This window comes from Salmo salar, chromosome ssa12 (assembly GCF_905237065.1).
Source record: "Salmo salar chromosome ssa12, Ssal_v3.1, whole genome shotgun sequence".
NCBI lineage: Eukaryota > Metazoa > Chordata > Actinopteri > Salmoniformes > Salmonidae > Salmo > Salmo salar.
Window position 1 is genome coordinate 11,949,198 of NC_059453.1, and position 18,636 is coordinate 11,967,833.

The window sequence follows — 18,636 nt, forward strand, 5'->3', positions numbered from 1 at the left end:
AAGGATATTGACCTCATCCCATCAGTAGAGGATGCCTGGTTATTCTTTAAAAGTGCCTTCCTCACCATCTTAAATAAGCATGCCTTATTAAAAAAAAATTGAACCAGGAATAGATATAGCCCTTGGTTCACTTCAGACCTGACTGCCCTTGACCAGCACAAAAACATCCTGTGGCGTACTGCATTAGCATCGAATAGCCCCCGTGATATGCAACTTTTCAGGGAAGAAGGAACCAAAATACACAAGCGGTTAGGATAGCTATGGCTAGCTTTTTTTCAAACAGAAATTAGCATCCTGTAGCACAAACTCAAGACAGTTCTGGGACACTGTAAAGTCCATGGAGAATAAGAGCACCTCCTCCCAGCTGCCCACTGCTCTGAGGCTAGGAAACACTGTCACCACCAATAAATCCAGGATAATTGAGAATTTCAATAAGCATTTTTCTACAGCTGGCCATGCTTTCCACCTGGCTACCCCTACCCTGGTCAACAGCCCCGTACCCCCCACAGCAACTCGCCCAAGCCTCCCCCATTTCTCCTTCACCCAAATCCAGATAGCTGATGTTCTGAAAGAGCTGCAAAATCTGGACCCCTACAAATCAGCCGGGCTAGACAATCTGGACCCTCGCTTTCTAAAATGATCTGCCGAAATTGTTGCAACCCCTATTCAAGCCCTGTTCAACCTCTCTTTCATATCGTCTGAGATCCCCAAAGATTGGAAAGCTGCTGCGGTAATCCCCGTCTTCAAAGGGGGAGACACTCTAGACCCAAACTGCTACAGACCTATATCTATCCTACCCTGCCTTTCTAAGGTCTTCGAAAGCCAAGTTAACAAACAGATCACCGACCGTTTCGAATCCCACCGTACCTTCTCCGCTATGCAGTCTGGTTTCCGAGCTGGTCATGGGTGCACCTCAGCCACGCTCAAGGTCCTAAACGATATCATAGCCACCATCGAGAAGAGACAATACTGTGCAGCCGTATTCATCGACCTGTCAATCACCACATTCTTATCGGCAGACTCAACAGCCTTGGTTTCTCAAATGACTGCCTCGCCTGGTTCACCAACTATTTCCCAGATAGAGTTCAGTGTGTCAAATTGAAGGGCCTTTTGTCCGGACCTCTGGCAGTCTCTATGGGGGTGCCACAGGGTTCAATTCTCGGGCTGACTCTCTTCTCTGTATACATCAATGACATCGGTCTTGCTGCTGGTGATTCTCTGATCCAACTCTACGCAGACGACACCATTCTGTATACTTCTGGCCCTTCTTTGGACACTGTGTTAACTAACCTCCAGACGAGCTTCAATGCCATACCACTCTCCTTCCATGGCCTCCAACTGCTCTTAAATGCAAGTAAAACTAAATGCATGCTCTTCAACCGATCAGTGCCCGCACCTGCCCGCCCTTCCAGCATCACTACTCTGTACGGTTCTGACTTAGAATATGTGGACAACTACAAATACTTAGGTGTCTGGTTAGACTATAAACTCTCCTTTTAGACTCACATTAAGCATCTCCAATCCAAAATTAAATCTGGAATCGGCTTCCTATTTCGCAAAACAAAGCATCCTTCACTCATGCTGCCAAACATACCCTCGTAAAAGTGACCATCATAGCGATCCTCAACTTCGGCGATGTCATTTACAAATAGCCTCCAACACTCTACTCAACAAATTGGATGCAGTCTATCACAGTGCCATCCGTTTTGTCACCAAAGCCCCATGTACTACCCACCACTGCGACCTGTACGCTCTCGTTGGCTGGCCCTCTGTTCATACTCGTCGCCAAACCCACTGGCTGCAGGTCATCTACAAGTCTTTGCTTGGTAAAGCCCCGCCTTATCTCAGCTCACTGGTCACCATAGCAGCACCCACCCGCAGCACGTGCTTCAGCAGTTATATTTCAATGGTCACCCCCTAAGCCAATTCCTCCTTTGGCCGCCTTTCCTTCCCGTTCTCTGTTGCCAATGACTGGAACGTACTGCAAAAATCACTGAAGCTGGAGAATCATATCTCCCTCACTAACTTCAAGCACCAGCTGTCAGAGCAGCTCAAAGATCATTGCACCTGTGCATAGCCCATCTGTAAACAGCCCATCCAACTACCTCATCCCCATATTGTATTTATTTATTTTGCTCCTTTGCACCCCAGTATCTCTACTTGCACATTCACCTTCTGCACATCTATCACTCCAGTGTTTAATTGCTATATCAGAATTACCTTGCCACTATGGCCTATTTATTGCCTTACCTCCCTTATCTTACCTCATTTGCACACACTGTATATAGACTTTTTTCTCCTGTATTATTGACTGCATGTTTGTTAATTCCATGTGTAACTGTGTTGTTGTATGTGTCGAACTGCTTTGCTTTATCTTGGCCAGGTCGCAGTTTTAAATGAGAACTTGTTCTCAACTAGCCTACCTGGTTAAATAAAGGTGAAATTTAATTAAATTGAAAAAAATGCAAAACTCTGGTTTGTGGTTTTCTGAGAACATAGTTCTGAGAATATCCCTACAATCCCAGTGTAAAGAGTGTGAAGAGTTAAAACTATAGTTTTTATGATATGGATGGTCAGTCCTTACATCCAGAGCTCAGTCTGGGAATTTGATAGTGGTTACATTTCTCCATCCTCTTCCCTCAGATGTTTACCAAAAAAAGTTACCGCTTTGTTGTTTTTGGAATCCCAAATTGCTCCATTAATTAAAGTACAATATTTTATTGTTTGAAAAATCTGTTTGCTGAGTAATAAGTCCGCAGTCACAAAGGAAGGTTATGTAGGCCTACATGTTTTTAATCAATGCTCAACATTTCACCATGAAAATCATATTTTATGAAACACAGGAAAATGGTAAGACTTTAATCTTCAATACTTTGGTCTTGTTTATTCAGCAGCTTCTTTTCCCTGTAAGAAGAAAGATAGAATATAATGGATCAGTAACAATAATGAACATGATAAATATATGGATAGAATATAATGGATCAGTAATAATAATGAACATGATAAATATATGGATAGACTTGGTTAGAATATAATGGATCAGTAATAATAATGAACATGATAATTATATGGATAGACTTGGACAGAAAATAATATATCAAGTATTTAATGCTCAGTGCTCAGCTTGGATTTTCAATTTTGAAGTACCAACAGAATTAACCTTTCTTTTTTAGCAATTCCTGACATGTGCTGCTTGGTGATCTTAAATACAGCTGAACAAGTGTAAAAGGTCAGTATTGACCTCTGTGAAGACTGAATCATAGGTGGTGTTGATGTGGTCATATCTGAACATGAGTCAGGTATAGGTTTAGCAGCAGTTCTGTACCTTTCCAGAGTCACGGGTCTTGGCTCTGAGCTTGTTGACCTGAGTCTCAGCGATGTCAGCACGCTCCTCAGCCTCCTCCAGCTCATGCTGAACCTTCCTGAACTTAGACATGTGCTGGTTTGCTGCTTCCTCCTGGGTGAGGAAAAGAGAGAAGAGCATCAGCATTTCAAGTTTGATGCTTCAGGTAGCAAATTAATATTCTGTCAATTTTTTTAAATAAAAAAAGACAGATTTAGGATAGTAATCTATACAGGGAGATAGATGATACAACAGAAGAAGTGAGTTGCAGAACGGGGGATCAAACCGCCTCCAGCACTACCACTAGACCAGCAAATTCATATTCAACCCCCTCTCCTTTAAGTTGGTAACACATAGGAATAGGAGGCACTCAGAAATGTGTATAATTTCATCAGCATTTCCTTGCACTATCAATTGTCCCTGTTGACTGATGTGCTGTAGCAACACTTCCTTAAAACTAAATTGTATGGACATTAAGGTTTGTAATGTTTACTGGGGATTATTTATTTTTTTAATGTTGAATTTATGCACTCAGAGTATTTAACTCAATATGTGACTCACCGCTTCCTCAGAATGCCTCTTGTAGGCCTTCACTTTCATCTGCAGCTTATCTACCAGGTCCTGAAGTCTGCCAACGTTCTTCTTATCCTCCTCAGTCTGTGGGAGAAGATCAAATAATTAATGTCAGTATAGTTTTATACACAAACCTATCTGTGTTAGTGTCAAGTGTGTGAAGAATGCACTTTCTCTTACCTGGTAAGTGAGCTCCTTGACTCTGCGCTCATACTTGCGGACTCCCTTTACTGCGTCTACACCTCTTCTCTGCTCGGCCTCCACCTCAGTCTCAAGCTCACGCACCTTTGTGGAACAAATACATTTAGGCATTTGTTTGAGGTGGTGAAACAAATCTTTGTAAAACAGAGGTAGAGTCTTCTACCCAGTCAAGGAGGCACAATTGTTCTTTCACTATGTACTTTTCCAAGTGGTTGCCAAAGTGGGATTAACATTTAAATTTGTTCATGAATATTGCTAGCAACAACAGATGAAACTACCAAGGATCTGTGGAACAAGATTAGAAGGTCCAATACAATACAATGTAATATTATTAATCCACTATTTATGCTCTTAACCCTTAGATGTACAACATGGGTGTGGGAGGCTCACAGGGATATCGGTAGGCACACTATTCCAACAATTGTATAACATTTTTTAACTCAATTCTTCTTGTAGTTATATATAGGACTCTTTTTTTATTTGACCAATTTTGTCGTGCATTTTGCAGTGCATGTTGCAGTACCAGTATGGCCAATAGAGGCCGCCACTCGCCTGTTTTAATGTTATGAGTTTGTGTCTGTTATGGGGGATTGCGAAGTTTGCCACTGCAAGACAGAAGCACCGACATAAATACATTTTTATGTCTTTATTTTTAAGGTAAGCTAGTGGAAAAGCACCATATTCTACAGAGTAATGTTTGTTAAGATGTTATGTTTTCATGAACTTATGAAAATCCTGTAGCCTACAAGCTAATTTAGCCGTTAGCCTTCTAGCTGGTAGCCCCGCATAGCAACTCTAGCTTTCCTAGTAACGGCCTTTTTGCAGCAGAGTAAATGAGACATGTAGCTGATAGCAATCTAGAGGGAGAGAGAAATTAAATATTACTTTGAGATTAATTGGATGAATGTGTGTTCATGTATCATGAATTTGTATCATTAAATCTATTAAATAACTTGCAGTTGTCATGATCGTCATACAGAGCGGACCAAGGTGCAGCTTGAGTTGAGTTCCACAACTTTATTCAAAGTGAAACTACCAAAAAACAAATAACCAACAACGAAACCGTCCCACAAAGCAGGTGGGAGAAAGGGCTTCCTAAATATGATCCCCAATTAGAGGCAATGATTACCAGCTGCCTCTAATTGGGAACAATACAAGTCACCAACATAGAAATAGAATGACTAGAACACCCCCCTACTCCCGCTCTGACCTAAACACCATAGAGAACCAAGGGCTCTCTATGGTCAGGGCGTGACAGCAGTTTAGAAGAATTCTACAAGCCTAAATGAAACAACTAGATAAATACATTTTTATATCTTGGTTCCAATTGTTCTCAACTCCATAACATAAGTGTAACATATTCCCAATGTTTTTGTTTTGACGATAATTGTAATTTATGCTTTAAAACTGGAAAATATTCCCTCTGATGCCAAAAGAGGGGACTTTCAAATGTTCTTTCCCAGGGGCCAAGACTTGATTAGTCTGACCATGCACTGCTGAAGTCATAGTAAAACTGTGTGGATTTCAATTATATTGCACTTTAATGTAAGATTTGTGTTCTGATATTATGAAGGGGTCCCTGATGCAAAGACATTTGGGAACTCCTAATTTAGGTGGGTTAATGAGAGAAAAAGTCATTACAAAATGCTCCTGTGTATTTTACATGATCAAATATATTTCCAGTAAACTGTCTTTTAATCCAACCCCAAATCCACCCTGCTGATAACTCACCCTGGATTCCAGTTTCTGGAGTTGTTTCTTGCCTCCCTTCATGGCCAGATTCTCAGCCTCATCCAGGCGGTGCTGCAGGTCCTTGACTGTGATCTCCAGGTTCTTCTTCATCCTCTCCAGGTGAGAGCTGGTGTCCTGCTCCTTCTTCAGCTCCTCAGCCATCATTGCCGCCTGGAAAAGTAGTTTGTTTAATTCATCATAACGTCCTTTATAGGCAGCCTACTACGACAATCCATAGAGGAAAAATTCCACTCCAAAATGTATATATTTAAATAAATAAATAATTCACCATTATTTAACCAGGTAGGCTAGTTGAGAACAAGTTCTCATTTGCAACTGCGACCTGGCCAAGATAAAGCATAGCAATTCGACACATACAACAACACAGAGTTACACATGGAATAAACAAAACATACAGTCAATAATACAGTAGAAAAAAGAAAACAAAAAGTATATATACAGTGAGCACAAATGAGGTAAGATAAGGAAGTTAAAGCAATAAATAGGCCATGGTGGCGAAGTAATTACAATATAGCAATTAAACACTGGAATGGTAGATGTGTAGAAGATGAATGTGCAAGTAAAGATACTGGGGTGCAAAGGAGCAAGATAAGTAAAATAAATACAATATGGGGATGAGGTAGATAGATGGGCTGTTTACAGATGGGCTATGTACAGGTGCAGTGATCTGTGAGCTGCTCTGACAGCTGGTGCTTAAAGCTAGTGAGGGAGTTATGAGTCTCCAGCTTCAGTGATTTTTGCAGTTCATTCCAGTCATTGGCAGCAGAGAAATGGAAGGAAAGGTGACCAAAGGAGGAGTTGGCTTTGGGGGTGACCAGTGAGATATACCTGCTGGAGCACGTGCTACGAGTGGGTGCTGCTATGGTGACCAGAGAGCTGAGATAAGGTGGGGCTTTACCTAGCAGAGACCTGTAGATAACCTGTAGCCAATGGGTTTGGCGATGAGTATGAAGCGAGGGCCAACCAACTAGAGCGTACAGGTCGCTGTGGTGGGTAGTGTATGGGGCTTTGGTGACAAAACGGATGGCACTCTGATAGACTGCATCCGATTTGTTGAGTAGAGTGTTGGAGGCTATTTTATAGACGACATCGCTGAAGTCGAGGATCGGTAGGATGGTCAGTTTTAGGAGGGTATGCTTGGCAGCATGAGTGAAGGATTTGTTGCGATATAGGAAGCTGATTGTAGATTTAATTTTGGATTGGAGATGCTTAATGTGAGTCTGGAAGGAAAGTTTACAGTCTAACCATACACCTAGGTATTTGAAGTTGTCCACGTATTCTAAGTCAGAGCCGTCCAGAGTAGTGATGCTGGACGGGCAGGCAGGTGTGGGCAGTAATCGATTGAATAGCATGCATTTAGTTTTACTTGCATTTAAGAGCAGTTGGAGGCCACGGAAGGAGAGATGTATGGCATAGTAGCTTGTCTGGAGGTTAGTTAACACAGTGTCCAAGGAGGGGCCAGAAGTATACAGAATGGTGTCGTCTGTGTAGAGGTGGATCAGAGAATCACCAGCAGCAAGAGCGACATCATTGATGTATACAGAGAAGAGAGTCGGCCCGAGAATTTAACCCTGTGGCACCCCCATAGAGACTGCCAGAGGTCCGGACAACAGGCCCTCCGATTTGACTCACTGAACTCTATATATGCTTCTTCTGCTCCGCAGACACACACACAAAATAAGACCACTTCTTGTGATTCTCACCGAATCCACACTTTCCTCCAACACATTCCAGATATTCCTGGAGATGTTATACGGATTTCCCAAGTAGCATTGATCTAAAATACCTCACTCCGACTAAAAACGAGTCTCGTGATTACCTTTTTTCCACCACAGATTTGCTTCACTTGTTACCCTTTTTCTTCGCCACGGTAACCCACTCATTCTCACTTTCTGTATTATTAGCTTCATTCGACTCACAAGCATTTTGAAACAAAACCTCAGTTTCCGCCATCTCCAATTCTCTTCTATGGTATAAAGGCGTTGACACAATTTGAATGTGCATGCCGCCATTTACTCATCACTTCTATATGGAAATGAAAGGGGTGTAAAAAGGCAGTGGAGAGATGATTAGGCAGTGGTAACAGGTGTGGAGGATTGGGGCGTGGCCTAGGGTAATTAGAAGCAATTGGGAGTCCTGTAGGAGTAGCATGACCCTTCACAACAAGTTGATTTTGCCAAAGATTGTTTATTATATTGACAATATATTTTAGTGACCACTCTAATAATGGAAATGGGAGGAGGTGAGATTAGGTGTGACAATTCTATCCAATGAGAGGGCAGATACTGTGTGTTAACAATAGATAGATAGAGGACTCATATTTGTATCTGTGCCATTATAGTGTCTATGACCGCATGGGCAGTGCCATTGAGGCTATCTCCATTTTAGAGTAGTCAATTCTATTCTTCTTCATTGGCTGATGGCTCCCGACTCATAGGAATCCCAACCTGATTTCAAGTAATTAAGGGCTAAATTGAAGGTTATTATCATTTGATGTAGCTGAACCTACTGTGTTAGTGCTGGGGTGGAATAAAAGCCTGCACCCCATGTGGAAGGGCTGTCCAGAACAGGAGTTGCAGGCCCCTGATATACTGTTATTAACTGTCAGATGTCATTAAGCAGTTGAGTAAACTGTCATTATAAAACTGTTATTGTACATTTGTATTTTATCACGGCTTTGGGTGTATCAGATAGCAACTGTTGATCCAATACATTTTGTTCTGTAAAACGACCTGCAAAGTAGTTGGCCTGAGACACCCCAGTGCCTTGGCTCACGTCAGCATTTTGTTTTACATGATTCAATCCATTAAAATGTCAAAGCCACTCAAATCTATATCTGGATTTGAAATGTCACATGCTGTGGCATGGACCTACTAAACATCCAATCTTGGCTCGGTTAATTCAGATCTTATTTTCCAGGTCACATATCTTGCTGTAAATCTATGACGGTGTCAGCAATGTGAGGACCTCATGGTTGACTAATAAGGTCAAAATAATGTGCTGGCCTGTATCGGATCTCTCTGTGCTCCCCCTTTCAGCATGCAGTGTAATGTCAATGGAATATTAATCTAATACATTTACAAGGATAAACACTTGGATCAAATGGGGAGCTGTTGTGTTTTTCAACAAGTTGTACAGATCTTTGGACAAACAAGTCCACAGTTATTACCCCCTGCCTAGTGACCTTCTCCAACCATGATCCAAACTGGGTGTCAGAAATACATGCAGCCTAAAGTATGGTTTTTAGAGTGAAGTACATCGGAAAAAAGCAAAAGAAAACTGCAAGACTGAAGAGGAGAAAAAACAAGCAACAAACAAAGATAGGCTTTTGAAAAATAACTATTTTTCATAAAATTGTAGTTATCTTAGCTAGCTGAATTGTTTACCAGTTGCTAAGCAGTTGCTAGGGACTCTTTTGGAAGAAGCTAGCTCGCTAACGAAGAACAACAAAGAATATCTAGTTAACAGAAGAAAAGAAAGAGAAAATCAGGACAGAAGAAAAAGGATATCAAAGTGAAACAGTTCTCTAAAGACACAAGAGACAATAATACAAGAAACAACACTTCTGTAGCTTGTCAACTATGTGTCTGTCTATCCCTGTTCTCTCCTCTTTGCACAGGCCATACAAACGCTTCACACCGCGTGGCCGCTGCCACTCTAACCTGGTGGTCCCAGCGCGCACGACCCACGTGGAGTTCCAGGTCTCCGGCAGCCTCTGGAACTGACGGTCTACAGCCAACAAGGCTGAGTTCATCTCAGCCTATGCTACCCTCCAGTCCCTAGACTTCCTGGCGCTGACGGAAACATGGATTACCACAGATAACACTGCTACTCCTACTGCTCTCTCTTCGTCTGCCCACGTGTTCTCGCATACCCCTAGAGCATCGAGCCAGTGGGGTGGTGGCACTGGAATCCTCATCTCTCCCAAGTGGACATTCTCTCTTTCTCCCCTGACCCATCTGTCTATCTCCTCATTTGAATTCCATGCTGTCACAGTTACCAGCCCTTTCAAGCTTAACATCCTTATCATTTATCGCCCTCCAGGTTCCCTTGGAGAGTTCATCAATGAGCTTGACGCCTTGATAAGTTCCTTTCCTGAGGATGGCTCACCTCTCACAGTTCTGGGTGACTTTAACCTCCCCACGTCTACCTTAGACTCATTCCTCTCTGCCTCCTTCTTTCCACTCCTCTCCTCTTTTGACCTCACCCTCTCACCTTCCCCCCCTACTCACAAGGCAGGCAATACGCTTCACCTCATCTTTACTAGATGCTGTTCTTCCACTAATCTCATTGCAACTCCCCTCCAAATCTCCGACCACTACCTTGTATCCTTTTCCCTCTTGCTCTCATCCAACACTTCTCACTCTGCCCCTACTCGGATGGTATTGCGCCGTCCCAACCTTCGCTCTCTCTCTCCCGCTACTCTCTCCTCTTCCATCCTATCATCTCTTCCCTCTGCTCAAACCTTCTCCAACCTATCTCCTGATTCTGCCTCCTCAACCCTCCTCTCCTCCCTTTCTGCATCCTTTGATTTTCTCTGTCCCCTATCCTCCAGGCCGGCTCGGTCCTCCCCTCCTGCTCCGTGGCTCGACGACTCACTACGAGCTCACAGAACAGGGCTCCGGGCAGCCGAGCGGAAATGGAGGAAAACTCGCCTCCCTGCGGACCTGGCATCCTTTCACTCCCTCCTCTCTACATTCTCCTCTTCTGTCTCTGCTGCTAAAGCCACTTTCAACCACTCTAAATTCCAAGCATCTGCCTCTAACCCTAGGAAGCTCTTTGCTACCTTCTCCTCCCTCCTGAATCCTCCTCCCCCCTCCCCCTCCTCCCTCTCTGCGGATGACTTCGTCAACCATTTTGAAAAGAAGGTTGACGATATCCGATCCTCGTTTGCTAAGTCAAACGACACCGCTGGTCCTGCTCACACTGCCCTACCCTGTGCTTTGACCTCTTTCTCCCCCTCTCTCCAGATGAAATCTCGCGTCTTGTGACGGCCGGCCGCCCAACAACCTGCCCACTTGACCCTATCCCCTCCTCTCTTCTCCAGACCATTTCCGGAGACCTTCTCCCCTACCTCACCTCGCTCATCAACTCATCCTTGACCGCTGGCTACGTCCCTTCCGTCTTCAAGAGAGCGAGAGTTACACCCCTTCTGAAAAAAACCTACACTCGATCCCTCCGATGTCAACAACTACAGACCAGTATCCCTTCTTTCTTTTCTCTCCAAAACTCTTGAACGTGCCGTCCTTGGCCAGCTCTCCTGCTATCTCTCTCAGAATGACCTTCTTGATCCTAATCAGTCAGGTTTCAAGACTGGGCATTCAACTGAGACTGCTCTTCTCTGTGTCACGGAGGCTCTCCGCACTGCTAAAGCTAACTCTCTCTCCTCTGCTCTCATCCTTCTAGACCTATCTGCTGCCTTTGATACTGTGAACCATCAGATCCTCCTCTCCACCCTCTCCGAGTTGGGCATCTCCCGGCGCGGCCCACGCTTGGATTGCGTCCTACCTGACAGGTCGCTCCTACCAGGTGGCGTGGCGAGAATCTGTCTCCGCACCATGCGCTCTCACCACTGGTGTCCCCCAGGGCTCTGTTCTAGGCCCTCTCCTATTCTCGCTATACACCAAGTCACTTGGCTCTGTCATATCCTCACATGGTCTGTCCTATCATTGCTATGCAGACGACACACAATTAATCTTCTCCTTTCCCCCTTCTGATAACCAGGCGGCGAATCACATCTCTGCATGTCTGTCAGACATATCAGTGTGGATGACGGATCACCAGCTCAAGCTGAACCTCGGCAAGACGGAGCTGCTCTTCCTCCCGGGGAAGGACTGCCCGTTCCATGATCTCGCCATCACGGTTGACAACTCCCTTGTGTCCTCCTCCCAGAGTGCTAAGAACCTTGGCGTGATCCTGGACAACACCCTGTCGTTCTCCACTAACATCAAGGCGGTGACCCGATCCTGTAGGTTCATGCTCTACAACATTCGCAGAGTACGACCCTGCCTCACACAGGAAGCGGCGCAGGTCCTAATCCAGGCACTTGTCATCTCCCGTCTGGATTACTGCAACTCGCTGTTGGCTGGGCTCCCTGCCTGTGCCATTAAACCCCTACAACTCATCCAGAACGCCGCAGCCCGTCTGGTGTTCAACCTTCCCAAGTTCTCTCACGTCACCCCGCTCCTCCGCTCTCTCCACTGGCTTCCAGTTGAAGCTCGCATCCGCTACAAGACCATGGTGATTGCCTACGGAGCTGTGAAGGGAACGGCACCTCCATACCTTCAGGCTCTGATCAGGCCCTACACCCAAACAAGGGCACTGCGTTCATCCACCTCTGGCCTGCTGGCCCCCCTACCTTTGAGGAAGCACAGTTCCCGCTCAGCCCAGTCAAAACTGTTCGCTGCTCTGGCACCCCAATCGTGGAACAAGCTCCCTCACGACGCCAGGACAGCGGAGTCAATCACCACCTTCCGGAGACACCTGAAACCCCACATCTTTAAGGAATACATAGGATAGGATAAAGTAATCCTTCTAACCCCCCCCCCCCCTTAAAAGATTTAGATGCACTATTGTAAAGTGGTTGTTCCACTGGATATCATAAGGTGAATGCACCAATTTGTAAGTCGCTCTGGATAAGAGCGTCTGCTAAATGACTTAAATGTAAATGTAAATGTAAAGTAGTTTGGGATTTCTTCATGACCCTGCGTCATAGAGATGGTATCAAATCCACATCTGCTGAACTGTTCTTGAAACTCCAATTTGATCCCATACAGTCGAAGCAGAGTTACAGGAAGCAAACTAAATCAACAGATCATTTACAAGCCCAATATGTCCATGTTCAGAAACAGGTGTGTCAAAAATACATCCAGCTTCCACAGCAATACAGTGCCTTCGGAAAGTAATCAGACCCCTTTCCATTTTTCCACATTTTGATACGTTACAGTCTTATTCTAAAATGGATAAAATCAAGTAAATTCCTCATCAACCTACACACAATATCCCATAATGACAAAGTGGAAACAGGTTTTTTGAAATTTTACCAAATGTATTTTAAAAAATACCTTATTTACATAAGTATTCAGACCCTTTGCAATGAGACTCAAAATTGAGCTCAGATGCATCCTGTTTCCATTTATCATCCTTGAGATGTTTCTACAACTTGATTGGAGTCCACCTGTGGTAAATTCAATTGATTGAACATGATTTGGAAAGGCACACACCTGTCTATATAAGGTCTCACAGTTGACAATGCACGTCAGAGCAAAAACCAAGCCATGAGGACGAAGCAATTGTCCGTAGAGCTCCGAGACAGGATTGTTTCGAGGCGCAAATCTGGGGAAGGGTACTAAAAAATGTCTGCAGCATTGCAGGTCCCCAAGAACACAGTGGCCTCCATCATTCTTAAATGGAAGAAGTCTGGAACCAGCAAGACTCTTCCTACAGTTAGCCGGCCTGCCAAACTGAGCAATCGCTGGAGAAGGTAAGGGAGGTGACCAAGACCCGATGGTCACTCGGACAGAGCTCTAGAGTTCCTCTGTGGAGATGGGAGAACCTTCCAGAAGGACAAACATCTCTGCAGCACTCCACCAATCAGGCCTTTTTGGTAGAGTGGCATTGACGTAAGTCACTCCTCAGTAAAAGGCATATGAAAGCCGCTTGGAGTTCGCCAAAAGGCATATAAAAAATCGTAGACCATGAGAAACAAGATTCTCTGGTCAGATGAAACCAAGATTTAACTATTTGCCCTGAATGCAAAACGTTACGTCTGGAGGAAAGCTGGCACCATCCCCACGGTGAAGCATGGTGGTGTAAGCATGCTGTTGTGGGATGTTTTCAGCGTTAGGGACTGGGAGACTGGTCAGGTTTGTATGGAAAGATGAACGGAGCAAAGTACAGAGAGATCCTTGATGAAAACCTGCTCCAGAGTGCTCAGGACCTCAGACTGGGGTGAAGGTTCACCTTCCAACAGGACAATGACCCTAAGCACAAGACATCAAAACTATGAAATAACACATGTGGAATCATGTAGTAACCAAAAAAGGGTTAAACATATATTTGAGATTCTTCAAAGTAGCCACCCTTTCCCTTGATGACAGCTTTGCACACACTTGACATTCTCTCAACTAGCTTCACCTGGAATGTTTTTCCAACAGTCTTCAGAGAGTTCACACATATTGCAATTGTTGGCTGCTTTTCCTTCACTCTGCGGTCCAACTCACCCCAAACTATCTCAATTGGGTTGAGGTCAGATGATTGTGGATACCAGGTCATCTGATGCAGCACTCCATCACTCTCCTTCTTGGTCAAATACCTCTTAAACAGCCTGGAGGTGTGTTGGATCATTGTCCTGTTGAAAAACAAATGATAGTCCCACTAATCGCAAACCAGAAGGAATACCCTGATTTGTTTCACCTGTCTATGTGATTGTCTCCACCCACCTCCAAGTCTCGTCCATCTTCCCCAATATCCCCTGTGTATTTATACCTGTTTTCTCTGTGTGTCTGTTGCCAGTTCGTCTTGTTTGTTCAAGTCAACCAGTGTTTTGTGTCTCAGCTCCAGCTTTTCGCAGTCTCTCTTTTCTTGTCCTCCTGTTTTTGAACCTTGCCTGTCCTGACTCTGAGCCCGCCAGCCTACCACTCTGCCTGCCCCTGACCCTGCCTGCCGACTTGTACCTTTGGCCCCCTCTGGATTACTGACCACTGCCTTACCCTGACCCTGAGCCTGCCTGCCACCCGGTACTGTTGCCCCACCTATGGTTTACAGACCCCTGTCTGCCTTGACCTGTCTATTGCCTGCCCCTGTTGGATTATCGTTTATTCGACGTTGTCTGCATCTGGATCTTACCTTCATACCTGATAGTAGTAGTCAAAAATTATAAAAAGTAACACAATAAAATAACAATAAAAAGGTTATATAGAAGAGGTACCGGTACCGAGTCAATGTGCGGGGATACAGGTTAGTCTAGGTAATTTGTACATGTAGGTATGGGTAAAGTGACTATGCACAGATAATAGATAATAGACAGAGCGTAGCAGCAGTGTAAAGACAAATGGGGGGGGGTCAATGTAAATAGTCCGGGTGGCCATTTTATTAATTGTTCAGCAGTCTTATGGCTTGGGGTTAGAAGCTGTTAAGGAGCCTTTTGGTCCTAGACTTGGCGCTCCGGTAAACGCTTGTAGTGCGGTAGCAGAGAGAACAGTCTATGACTTGGGTGACTGGAGTCTTTGACCATTTTTTGGGCCTTCCTCTGACACCGCCTAGTATATAGGTCCTGGATGGCAGGAAGCTTGGCCCCAGTGATGTACTGGGCCGTACGCACTACCCTCTGTAGCGCCTTACGGTTGCCAAACCAGACTGTGATGCAATCGGTTAGGATGCTCTCGATGGTGTAGCTATAGAACTTTTTGAGGATCTGGGGACCCATGCCAAATCTTTTCAGTCTCCTGAGGGGTAAAAGGTGTTGTCATGCCCTCTTCACGACTGTCTTGGTATGTTCGGACCATGATAGTTCGTTGGTGGTGTGGACACCAAGGAACTTGAAACTCTCAACTCGCTCCACTACAGCCCCGTCAATGTTAAAGGGGACCTATTCAGCCCACCTTTTCCTGTAGTCCACGATCAGCTCCTTTGTCTTGCTCACACTGAGGGAGAGGTTGTTGTCCTGGCACCACACTGCCAGGTCTCTGACCTCCTCCCTATAGGCTGTCTCATTGTTATCGGTGATCAGGCTGACCACTGTTGTGTCGTCAGCAAACTTAATGATGGTGTTGGAGTCATGTTTGGCCACGCAGTCATGGGTGAACAGGGAGTACAGGAGGGGACTAAGCACATACTTCTGAGGGGCCCCAGTGTTAAGGATCAGCTTGGCAGATGTGTTGTTGCGTACCCTTACCACCTGGGGTGGCCCGTCAGGAAGTCCAGGATCCAGTTGCAGAAGGAGGTTTTTAGTCCCCGGGTCCTTAGCTTAGTGATGAGCTTTGAGGGCACTATGGTGTTGAACGCTGAGCTGTAGTCAATGAACAGCATTCACATATAGGTGTTCCTTTTGTCCAGGTTGGAAAGAGCAGTATGGAGTGCGATTGCGATTGCGGTTTCCGGGATGATGGTGTTGATGTGAATCATGACCAGCCTTTCACAGCACTTTATGTCTATCGAAGTGAGTGCTACGGGGCGGTAATCATTTAGGCAGGTTACCTTCACTTCCTTGGGCAAAGGGACTATGGTGGTCTGCTTGAAACATGTAGGTATTACAGACTCAGTCAGGGAGAGTTTGAAAATGTCAGTGAAGACACTTGCCAGTTGGTCTGTGTATGCTTTGAGTACACGTCCTGGTAATCTGTCCTGCCCCGCAGCTTTGTGAATGTTGACCTGTTTAAAGGTCTTGCTCACATCGGCTACAGAGAGCGTGATCACACAATCACCCGGAACAGCTGGTGCTCTCATGCAGCCTTCAATGTTGCTTGCCTCGAAGCAAGCATAAAAGGCATTTAGCCTTTTATGGTAGGCTCACGTTACTGTGCAGCTCACGGCTGGATTTCCCTTAGTAGTCCGTAATAGTTTTCAAGTCCTGCCACATACGACAAGCGTCAGAGCCGATTTAGTAGGATTCAATCTTAATTCTGTACTGATGCTTTGCCTGTTTGATGGTTCGTATGAATGCGTAGCGGGATTTCTTATTAGTGTCCGGATTAGTGTCCCACTCCTTGAAAGCAGCAGTTCTAGCCTTTAGCTGGATGCGGATGTTGCCTGTAATCCATAGCTTCTGGTTAGGATATGTACGTACGGTCACTGTGGGGGGGACATCGTCGATAAATTATTGATTAAGCCGGTGACTGAGGTGGTATACTTCTCAATGCCATTGGGTGAATCCCGGAACATATTCCAGTCTGTGCTAGCAAAACAGTCCTGTAGCATATCATCTGCGTCATCTGACCACTTCCGTATTGAGCGAGTCACTGGTACTTCCCTCTTTAGTTTTTGCTTGTAAACAGGAATCAGGAGAAAATAATTATGGTCAGATTTGCCAAATGGAGGTCGAGGGAGAGCTTTGTATGCGTCTCTGTGTGTGGAGTAAAGGTGGTCTAGAGTTTTTTTCCTCTGGTTGCACATGTGACATGCTGGTAGAAATGAGCTAAAACGGATTTAAGTTTGCCTGCATTAAAGTCCCCTGCCACTAGGAGTGCCACTTCTGGATTAGCATTTTCTTCTTTGCTTATGGCCATATACAGCATGTTGAGTACGGTCTTAGTGCCAGCATCGGTTTGTGGTGGTAAATAGATGGCTACGAATAATATAGATGAGAACTCTCTTGGTAGATAGTGTGGTCTACAGCTTATCATGAGGTACTCTACCTCAGGCGAGCAATACCTCAAGACTTCTTTAATATTAGACATTGCGCACCATCTGTTATTGACAAATAGACACCCCCGCCCCTCGTCTTACCAGATGTAGCTTCTCTGTCCTGCCGATGCACAGTAAACCCAGCCAGCTCTATATTATCCGTGTCGTCGTTCAGCCACGACTCGGTGAAACATAATATGTGACCGGCCTGCTCAAATCGGTCTTATGAAGCAAAATCTGAAATTGTGTTTTTTACATTGGATAAAAGTAGAGAGTCAGAGCTACAAAATGGTATACCATACACTGCATTTTTAGGAACAATGGGAAAGTAATTCTGCTTTCAAAGTTGCTAAACTTGTAATCTCACTTTTGTGAAAATTACCTTTGAATGTTTTGGTACCTATTGGAGAGCTCTTCTTTGTCTACACCCATTCAGCATTGTTCACACCCTCTTAAGCCAGTCCCTCCCACCTGTTTAAGAATTCACATGTGAGGTAGTAAAGTGTAGTAAAGATTAACACTAAAAGTGGTAAAAGTAGTAGCCTACAATAAGGGAAAATTCCAGGTAAACAGAAAGTGTCCAGATTAAAATATTTTATAAATATTAGATGACGCTTTCCCAGACACACTTGTCTAAATTGATGGGTCATGTGAAAGAAATGTTATAACCCCCAGCAACATCTTGCCAAGTGGATGGGTCTCCACCGAAGGTGTAAACAGTACAGCCAAATGGTTACTTGCATAGTAGCAATATCAGAAATAGATAGTGTCAATATAAATAAAACAATATTCAGTATGTACAAGAATAATATCAATAACAATATCAGTGATAGATGAGGTAGTTATATGCACACAATCAGTGGTAAAGTGGCTGAGCAGCAGGAGAGTTTTTGGAGAGTCATTTGAATAGAGGCACTGCAGATAGTGCTGATGACTGGTCTGTCTGAACCACGCATGAACAAGGGAATCTATATTCGGAAAGCATGTTTCTGTCCTGCCCTTGACTTTGGTGTAGGGCATGTGATGTCCATAGCCTCTTGGTCGCAAAACTCCCTGATCTTCTCAAAAACATAAGTTTGTCTAGCTGTGTCCAGTCCAAGTGGTGCTTGTACAGGCAGACCATCTATGGGAGGAAGGATGTCAGCGTTGCGCAGCAAATGAAACCTGGTCCAGACTGAGTCCGAAAGCTCCTTGATGACAATAACACCAGGCTCCAGAGCATCGAAGCTGTAAAACAGGAAATAACAAAACATTTTTGAAGACGTTACAACCTTCCACAACATCAATTCACCTCCCAAGTTTGTATAAGAAGAATAACCTCACACAATTCAATGAAAATGATATTCACCTGAAATGCTGGTACTGCTTGAACTGTGGAAGCGGCCTGAAGTACGGAGTCAGGTGTTGTTGCCAGCCATAGCTTT

General features: G+C 44.6%; 2 protein-coding genes across 2 annotated transcripts in view; both read right to left on the minus strand.

Annotated features, from left to right (window-relative positions):
• LOC106600782 (myosin heavy chain, fast skeletal muscle) overlaps positions 1-18,636 on the minus strand; it is a 184,144-nt gene that overhangs the window by 125,055 nt on the left and 40,453 nt on the right. The window lies entirely within an intron of this gene.
• LOC106564163 (myosin-7) lies at positions 2,773-6,019 on the minus strand. The gene is made up of 5 exons (XM_045690698.1): positions 5,849-6,019; positions 4,097-4,201; positions 3,905-4,000; positions 3,326-3,457; positions 2,773-2,904 (listed from the first exon to the last, which is right to left on the minus strand). Exons 1-5 carry the CDS (start codon positions 6,011-6,013, stop codon positions 2,884-2,886), a joined length of 519 nt encoding a protein of 172 aa, XP_045546654.1. The 5' UTR covers positions 6,014-6,019; the 3' UTR covers positions 2,773-2,883.

Bases quoted from the DNA above. Each gene is read 5' to 3' on its own strand.
- LOC106564163 (XM_045690698.1), bottom strand. From the start codon at position 6,013: ATGATGGCTGAGGAGCTGAAGAAGGAGCAGGACACCAGCTCTCACCTG. The intron at 4,202-5,848 runs GTGAGTTATCAG...TGTTCCACAAAG, and splicing joins TCCAGAAACTGGAATCCAGG to GTGCGTGAGCTTGAGACTGA. The intron at 2,905-3,325 runs GTACAGAACTGC...TTCTTCTTACAG, and splicing joins AGACCCGTGACTCTGGAAAG to GGAAAAGAAGCTGCTGAATA.